The sequence below is a fragment of the Rhinatrema bivittatum genome, chromosome 5 (assembly GCF_901001135.1).
Source record: "Rhinatrema bivittatum chromosome 5, aRhiBiv1.1, whole genome shotgun sequence".
Taxonomy (NCBI): domain Eukaryota; kingdom Metazoa; phylum Chordata; class Amphibia; order Gymnophiona; family Rhinatrematidae; genus Rhinatrema; species Rhinatrema bivittatum.
This window is the reverse complement of record NC_042619.1, coordinates 108037293-108046451: the sequence shown is the minus strand read 5'-3', so window position 1 is coordinate 108046451 and position 9159 is coordinate 108037293. Positions and strand designations below refer to the sequence as shown.

General features: G+C 49.4%; 1 protein-coding gene across 2 annotated transcripts in view; it reads left to right on the top strand.

Annotated features, from left to right (window-relative positions):
* The first annotated feature begins 384 nt into the window (after nucleotides 1–384).
* SOHLH2 (spermatogenesis and oogenesis specific basic helix-loop-helix 2) overlaps nucleotides 385–9159 on the top strand; it is a 153212-nt gene continuing 144437 nt past the window's right edge. Inside the window, exon 1 of one of the 2 annotated variants that reach the window (XM_029602708.1) lies at nucleotides 385–573. In XM_029602708.1, the coding sequence (XP_029458568.1) occupies nucleotides 535–573 (39 nt within the window). In that variant the 5' untranslated portion in view covers nucleotides 385–534. Of the gene's footprint in view, nucleotides 574–618; nucleotides 739–9159 lie in introns of those variants that run through there. The other variant, XM_029602709.1, reaches the window with a different exon arrangement.

The following is a 9159-nucleotide window of genomic DNA, read 5'->3' as shown; positions in this document are numbered from 1 at the left end:
CACAGGCGCAGAATGGGAGCTTTCAAAATAACCTTTTTAGCTACTATTTTTTTTCAGGCATGAAATAAAATTCAAATTGAAAAGCAAATCTTTAGGACTGAATTAGGTCTAGGCAGTTGAATGGGGTGGGCCGCTAGGTCCAGGGCCCCACCAACTTTTTGTCTCACATGGTATCAACAACTAAGGCAGAATATCAGATATGAAACTAGTGTAAAGATAATTTAGTCGTGTGATTTAAAATTATTCCCACGCACTTAATGAGACTATACAGAAGCAGTAACTAACTCATAAACTAAAGCTTTAAAAACTTGGAAGATGAGTGACTAAACAGATAAAACTTTATCGACCGATGTTTTCCTTCCTTTCTGCTGCGCTGCTAAGCAAACAAACTGTCTCGGGCGGAGGAAGTGGAAAAGGTCACTGCCACTTAACACCAAGGAGACGCAGCTGTAGTGGCCGCTGCAATTACTGGCTGGCGCCGGAGGAGGCGCGCGGCCCTCAGGCTCGTATTCGAAGCTTACACGTGTAGGGGAAATGGCCTCAAATGCAGGCAGTGGGAACGTCATGGCTCAGGTAAGCGGAGCGTTAGCAACATTGTTCTTAATAAAGCAATTCTATGTAGATGTATTGCATGTTTTGTTTTAAAGAAAAAAAATGTACTTGCAAATAAGGTGGTAAGAAAAGTGAAAGGGTTGGTGTAGCCGCACTGGCTGTGGTGGTTTGCAAGTTGCTTCGCAGGTGGGAAATTTTATTTTTTGGGAGGAAGGCTGATTTGGCAGATTTTGTAGTGGCATGTAAATAGCAACCGAACAATTTTCTTTTCCTTTGATAGATTTTTTTTCGATTTCTTTCAAAAGACTCCTCCTTTTTTGAATTAAGGCTTTGGGAGGATTCGATGGACAGCAATATCTGGGCGGGTTACTTTTTTTTGAAATGCTAAAGTAGAGGCAAGCTGTAAAATATGGGGGCTTGGAGAATACGTTACGATTTGGTGAAGATCTGAAAGCAGTTTTAAGAGGGAGATGTTTGAGAACGAAAACAAGCAAACGTTTTAACTTTCCACCGAATGCATGGACGCTGTACCTCTTATAATCAAAACGGGAGGCAGTAATAAGCAAAAACCGGTTTCACTCTTTACAAGCTGCTGTAGTAGCACTAAAATGGTTCTGGATAATTTGGCTGCTAATTAAGAGAATCACTTTTAAACATCCTCCTTTTCAAGTTTTAATTTGTATTATGTTCTATACTGGCTTGCTGAAAACGTCGTTTCTCCCACGGTTAAGAATTTTGAGAAATCGCGGCGTGAGTCCTCGCAGGGCACGTTGTAAGGTAGAAATTGCAGAATAAGGTACGCCACCAGAACAGAATAATTGAAATTTATGACAATCTGGTGCGGGGCGCAAACGAAGTGACGTTACAATCGAATTCACCTGTCCCCGAAATTGAGGGGAAAAAGTTACATACAAGTTTTAAAAACTTCACGGGTACAGTACGCCTTCCATCTATATAATATGAACAGATACAGTAGTATAAACGTTTCGTAGAAGTAAAAGTAGCAAAACATTTTTCCTCAAGTTTAAAAACTTGTAAGTGCTAATCGCTTAAAAAATACTACACGTTTTGATACACATACATAAACCTAATACTCCCTCCCGCCACTCCCAAGCAAACCACGGTGCTCATACTCCCCAAGCTAGTCCCACAAAGCAGGATAAACAGATTTTAAGAACAGCAAGGGAATGCAGGCACCACACACCTCCACCTTACTGAAATCTGCTCGGAGACGTGGCCAGTGTACTAGCAACTTGGTGCATCCGACTAAGGAGGACCACTCTGGAGGACAGAATGGAATGGGAGAGGGGTTGAATAAGCGGTGGAGATGGGCTTGGGTTATAGGAGCAGTGAGGACAAGTTGAGGTTGGGGAGGGAGTGGGCTCAGGAATGGGAGAAGGTTGAATGGAGCGGTGGAGCTGGGCTGGGCTAATAGGAGCAGTGAGGACAAGTTGGGGAGAGAGTGGGCCCCTGCCTTATGGTTGTTTATAATTATTTACAGTACTCTTGGATAAACTCTTTCAAAATATTTTTTAAAACTCAATATGCAAGTACAATCTTTTCTATATTATAGTTTTATTATGAAAAGCAAAATTATATGGTTACTTTGATAAACGTGCAGCATTCCCTGGGGTGTCACTAACACACCAGTTTTACATGTGTACTAGTCATGGCTCCCAAATAGTGGTGCTGGACTCACTTGCAGGAGCCAGAAATAAAGTGGCAGATATTTAGGGACTCGCATTCAATTTTTGTTTTCCCTTGGAGTTTCAATGTTACACAAAAAAAAATGTAGTGGAAAAATGACTTGTAACAAATGAGAAAAATTAGTAGGAAAGTCATTCGTCCACTGATTTGTTATAATATTTATTTTCAATTCCTGGGGGAAATAAAAGCTGAAAAACAGATATTTAGTTATTTTAATCAGTAAGTGGACACAAAACTTCAAAGAAAATTTAGCAGAAGCCCACATGCCTCTGCCATCTATAAAAACAGCACTAGCTTTATCAGTAGTGAAAATGATCAAGGGATTCTTTTCACACTGGAAAAGGGGAGGGGGAATCATCTGTGCCATTCATCTACAAAAATCAAGCCAATCGGCAAAGCAGGCAATGCCTGTTAAACAGAGCAGGCCGTATTTTAATGCTGCTAGAGTCCTACAGATTTGTATTTAGAAGTTAAGAGCATTTCCTGTAATTAAGTGCCCCAAGCTCCTCTGTTACGTCAGCCTTGCAGGTCCACAAGCAGCAGCAACCACAGCCTGGGGGAAAACTGGTGGTGCCCTGTTAAGGATGGCAACTAGCTTCTTTTGTCGTCGCCCCCCCCCCCCCCCCCCCCCCCCCCCAATGTTGGAGGGACTTAGATTGGTTAGGGAGAAAATTGGGGTCCTGCACCTATACATCTCTTTACATGCTTTCTTCCTTCCTGGCCACAATTCTTATAGTGTTTTTTCCTCCTCGCTTTCTCTTCAACTCCTCTCTCCCTTCTCCTCTTATCCCTAGTTCCCCTGCCTCCTCTTCTCTCTTACCAATCTCCTTCTACTCTCTTTGACCTTCTTCTCTTCCCTCACCGCTATCGTTTCCTGACCACACATGGACTGAAGCTGCCATGGACCCATACACTCTGCCACCATCCTGCCAGGGGCCAGAGCTGCGGTGGCCACTCTCTTTTCCGTTGCCCTCATGCTTGCCAGAGCTGCTCCTGCCATTTCTGACTCCCACTGGGTCTGAGTCAGTAAGGCAAACTACTGCCACCCAAATTCCGGGTATGTCCAGGAACATCAATTTTCCTATAGATCAGTCCAGACCAGTGGGTTATGCTCTCCCACCAGCCAGATGGAGGTAGAGAACAAACTTCGAAGCACAGCTATATAACCATAGTGCCATCTGCAGTTCCTCAGTATTTCTGTCTTCAGCAGATGGTGGTTGTGCATCCTGCAACCTTCTGGACTGAGTGTTAGCAGGGCTCCTCGAGGTGTGAGGTTTCCGATTGCAGGCGAACGGGGGGTTGGATACTCCCGGCTGTGGAGCCCTTGGATTCCGGGGAGTTGGATAGCCAGGGGGGACTGGTTCCCTCCATGCCCCAAAGCCCTCTTCCAGCGCCTCCTAAGGAAAGTACCCCTGTGGGGATTTTTTTGTTATTTACAGAGTAAAAAGAAAAGGTTCTTGCCTTCAGTTTTTTTTTTTTCTCTGCAGGGGCTTTTTCTGAGGCTTGCCATTTCAGGCAGTGCTTGGCTGGGGGAGGAGGAGCATCCGAATGCCCGGAGCCGCCTCGGGTCGGGAAAGCAGCTCCTGGGTGTTTTTGGCCTCAGGGCAGGCATCTTGAGGGCCTGGGCAGTCAAATCGGAGGTTTGCAGTAATTTTTCCTGCTTCCTTCCTCCTCCGCGGAGCCTGGGCAATTTTGGTGCGGGCGCAATTTTGAGTGCTCAGCCCAACTGATTTTCTGCCTTCTTGGGACCCCAGGGGAGCTGGGGGAAGGACTGCCATGCTCTGAAAGTGCCCTGGTGAAGGCTGTAGGGCCTGTGGCCTGGTTTTACAGTTGGATGCTCACTCTTTCTGTGCCTCATGTGCTACAGGGGGGAGAGGTCATCTGCCAAGGGCCAGAAGCCCAGAAAGCCTAAGTGTGAAAGGTAAAACCTTGGGGTCAATGATAGAACCAGGCCAGGGAGACCTGAAGGATACAACATTGGATTCCTGTAGCGATGATATGGGGACCCGGAGGTTTCTCCCCGGCGTTTGTGCTAGGCATGAAGCCTTCCTGGCCAGGAAGGCTGTGAAGAGGAGCTGTCAAGACAGCGCTGGTGGCTCTGCCAAGTGTCTGAAGAGACAGGTTCTACCTTCTCCGGCTGAAGGGAGCCATGGAAATGCGGGGACCATGGGGGACCCCCTGGTGGGGGGGGGGTCTAGCCATGCCCCAGGGTGACACTGACCTTGATCTGGACCCAGTTGCCGGCGGGGATGATCCGTTGTTGCTGGATGCCCCGGGGGTGCTGATGAACCTCAAGTGGTCAGGCCATTTAAGCAGGAGGAATTGCGTCCCCTTATTCCCCAGGTTCTGGAGGAACTGGGGCTCCAACTGTTTCATGAGGATTTGGACAGCAAAGGGGTCAACCCAGTCCTGGATGGGCTGCAAGGACCCCCCTCAGTTTTCCCAATTCTGAAGAAAATTCAGAAGCTTATCATCAGGGAGTAGGATATCCCAGAGGCTGGCCTCAAGGTGGACGGCCATGGCCAAGCTGTATCCGCTGTCAGAAGAGCATTTGGAGTCTTTACGGACCCACAAGCTGGATGTGGCAGTCGCCGCTGTTAATAGGAAGACTACCATTCCTGTGGCAGGTGCCCTGAAGGATGGCCAGGATTGAAAATTAGAAGTCCACCTGAAATGCCTTTTTGAAGCCTCAGCCTTGAGCCTCAGAGCGGCAGTGCATGCCAGTATTATGCAGCGTGCCTGCCTGTATTGGATTCAGTAACCACAGGAGGACCCGGCCACCTTGGGAATCATGTCCCAGGCTCAGGCGGCATGCCTTGAGGTGGGGGTGGCTTACACGGCGGATGCCCTGTATGACCTGGTACAGACATCGGCGTGTTCCATGGTCTCTTCATTGGCAGCCCAACGCTTGCAGTGGCTCCGGAATTGGTCGGCTGACTCTTCTTCTAAAGCACGTTTGTGCAATCTTCCCTGTTTGGTGAGGACTTGAACCAGCTGGTAAAGTCAATGGGAGAAGCCAAAGGGAATAGGCTCCTGGAGGACAGAAAGCCCTTTTGGAATCCTTTGCCCCAAGGACCCAGGTCAGAGATTCCAGAAGATTTAAGTTGGGAGGGGGGGGGGGGGGTGTCCTCCGCTTCTTATGGATCCAGGCATTCCTCGGGACATCAATAGTCCTGGGGACCCAACCGGGCAGCGAGAGGAGGTTCCGGCCAGGTTACTGTAGCCGGCAAAGCCTCCCAATGAAATCAGGAGCACCCACTCCCCGGAGGCGGCAGTAGGGGGACAACTGTCCCAATTCTACGAGAAGTGGGCAAGAATTATGACCGACCAGTGGGTACTGCAGGTGGTCTGTGTCGGTTACGCCTTAGAATTTTCTCACCCTCTCAGAGACACCTTCCTGGTGTCGCGCGGTTCTTCCGTAAACAAGCAAACTGCGGTGGAGGCCACGCTATGCCATCTGATAAGCCTGCAGGCTATCGTTCCAGTTCCAGAGGTGGATCAAAGGGCCGGATAGTACTCTGTGTACTTTGTAGTGCCAAAAAAGGAGGGGACATTTCACCCCATTCTGGACCTCCAGCAAGTGAACCAGAGTCTGAGAGTCCCGTGTTTTCGAATGGAAACCCTGCGCAGGGTGATTGCGGCAGTGTGCAAGGAGAGTGCCTCGCCTCCTCGGACCTCACAGAGGCCTACTTCCATATCCCAGTCCGGAGCAATCATCAGCGGTTCCTGCGGTTCTCAATCCTGGGATAACAGTTTCGTGTGCTGCTCTTCGGGCTGGCATTGGCACCCCGCACCTTCACCAAGGTGATGGTGGCAGTTGCGGAAGCCCTCCGGTGGGAAGGAGTGTTGGTGCACCCGTACCTCGATGACTGGCTGCTCCGGGCGAAGTTGGAGGAAGACTGTCAGCAGACTATTTGTCATGTGACCCACATGATGCAGTCGTTAGGGTGAATGATCAACCTTGCGAAGAGTTACCTGATTCCATCCCAGGTCCTGGAAAACCTAGGGGCTCGCTTCGACACTCGCCTGGGCTATGTGTTTCTGACAAAGGAGTGGATGCGCAAATTGCAACAGCAGGTGAATTGCTTGAGGACGACGCAGACTCCTATGGCCTGGGACTATCTACAGGTACTGGGATCCATGGCCTCGATGCTAGATCTTGTCCCGTGGGCATTTTCTCACTTGAGGCCCGTTTATAGCAAGTGCTCCTGTCCCGGTGGAGCCCAGTGTCGGAGAAGTATCAGGTGCAGCTGCCCCTGACCTCGCAGTCCAGATCTAGCCTGGCATTGTGGCTAGTGGATTCCAATCTGCAGAGAGGAATGCCCCTTGAAACCCCAGACTGGGTAGCAGTGTCCCCAGATGCCAGCCTCTGAGTCTGGGGTGCGGTGTGCCTGGGCAGTGCGGCACAGGGCGTATGGTTGGAGTCAGAACGAGCTTGGTCCATCAACTGCCTAGAAACCAGGCAGTGCGCAGGGCGTTGGAAGCATTTCTGGATCTGGTGCAGGGTTGGATGGTTCAAGTGTTTTCGCCACCACGGTGGAGTACCTCAACCACCAGGGTGATACAAAGAGCCCTGCTGTAGCCCGAGAAGCTCATATCCTCTTCACCTGGGCTGAATGCCATCTGGAGGGCATTGCTGCCTCATACGTGGCAGGCGTGGACAACCGCCAGGTTGACTTCCTCAGTAGGAAACAGCTGGATCCAGGAGAGTGGGAGCAGTCCTGAGAGGTGTGGAACCTCATTTGTGCCAGATGGGGGACTCTCCAGTTTGCCCTCATGGCGACCCGTTTCAACGTGAAGACGACGCTTTTTTTTTTTTTTTCTTCAGTCGACGGAAGGAGATGGGGTCGGTAGGTCTCTACGCCCTGGTATCCAAATGACCAACAGGGATTCGGTTGTATGCCTTTCCTCCTTGGCCTCTCATCAATCAAATCCTCAGACGAGTGGAACAGCACCGAGGTCAGGTAGTGCTGGTGGCTCCGGAGTGACCACGTCACCCTTGGTTTGCAGATCTGGTATGACTAGCCACTGATGGGCCCTTACGGCTGGTGCATTTACCGAACCTGTTGTGTCAGGGTCCCATCTTCTCAGATCGGGAGGATCGTTTCTCACTCGCTGCCATGCTGTTACAGGCCAGGCGCCTTTCCACTTCCATGGCGTACGAGCGAGTGTGGACAGTGTTTGAGTCCTGGTGTGCGCAACAGGGGATTGGGTCGGCGACTGTCCCTCATAGTTTGGCTTTTCTACAGCAGGGTCTCTCCAAGGGCCTAGCATACAATTCCCTATGCGTTCAGGTTTACGCTCTGGGATGTTTTTAGGGTATGAATAGATGGCAGATCCCTGGCCTGCCACCCCGATGTGGTTCGCTTCCTCATAGGGATCAAGCATTTGCAGCCGCCTGTTTGGAAACTGTGCCCAGAGTGGAACTTGAACTTCATCCTACAGGCTTGGTATATACCACCCTTTGAGCCAGTGGGTCAGGCATCGCTCAAGAACCTGACCCTGAAGACTGTCTTCTTAGTGGCTATTTGTTCAGCAAGGCGCATTTCTGAATTGCAGGCTGTCCTGCCAGGATCTGTTTTTGCGGTTTTCAGCGGACAATGTGTCCTTGAGCATAGTGCTGTCCTTTCTGCCTAAGGTGGTGTCGGCATTTCTTGTTAATCAGTTGGTAGTGCTCCCTGGCTTCCCAGACTGGTTCTGCGATTCGTCAACAGATAGAGACCTGCATTTGTTGGATGTGCGTCGGATTCTGTTGCATTATTTGAAGATCACCAATCCCTTCCGGAAATCGGATCATTTATTTGTTCTGTTTGGTGGTCCTAGGCGAGGGGACAAGGCGTCTAAGGCCACTCTGTCTAGGTGGCTGAAGGAGACCATTGCTTCAGCATAAATTTGCAATGGCTGCTCCGTCCTGGTCGGCTTGACAGCACATTCGAATGGGTACAAGCGGACTCTGGGCAGAGTGCCAGCTGGTTTCATCACAGGAGATATGTAGAGCCGCAGTTTGGCCTCTCTGCATACCTTTTCAAGCGACATTACCGCTTGTATATTAAAGGGCCGGAGGACTCCAATTTGGGAACGAGTGCTTCGAGTGGGTCTTGTGGGTCTTTTGGGATTCCCCCCCCCCCCCCCCCCCCCTCCCCCCCCCCCCCCCCCCCCCAGAGTAGTGCGGCTTTGGTACAATCCACTGGTCTGGAATTGATCTGGCTATGTCCAGGAAAGGAAAATTGGTTATTACCTGCTAATTTTCGTTTCTTGTAATACCACAGATCAGTCCAGAGGCCCGCCCACACGTGCCTGCCGAAAGATTGGCTGACCCTTAGGTGAGCTACAGTGTTGAAGAATTCTGAAGGAAGTACTCTTTATTCCGATACTAATGGTAGGATTCCAACCTAGGGAATCCAACCCTCCTGTTTTTTGATGTTTGCCTTGTTCGGGGTGAATAGATGTTTTAAGGTTGTTTAAAGTTAGTCTCAGTGGTTTTTTTTGCTTGGGATCGACCAATACTAGGGTGTTAAAGCCGTTGCCGTGAAGTTTTTGTTCTCTGCCTCCATCTGCTGGTGGGAGTGCATAACCCCACTGGTCTGACTGATCTGTGGTATTACAGGAACGAAAATTAGCAGGTAAGAACCGATTTTCCTATTCTGTGCAAATTCCTTATTGTGCTTAGATACAGAATTCCCCCAGAAGCATCTGGTTTGAGGACTATGCTATATCCAGAGAATGCTTGCACTGTTTTTTTGTTTTTTTTTTCCTGTTGCCATGAAAATTGAATATTTCTTTTGATCAGTGTGTACCAGAATAAAATTACATGATCTTTGTCTAATGATGTTTAATTTCTCCCTGTTCCCCATTCCTGAGATCTCCCATTTTTCACCTTTTGTCTCTCTGAGATCCCTT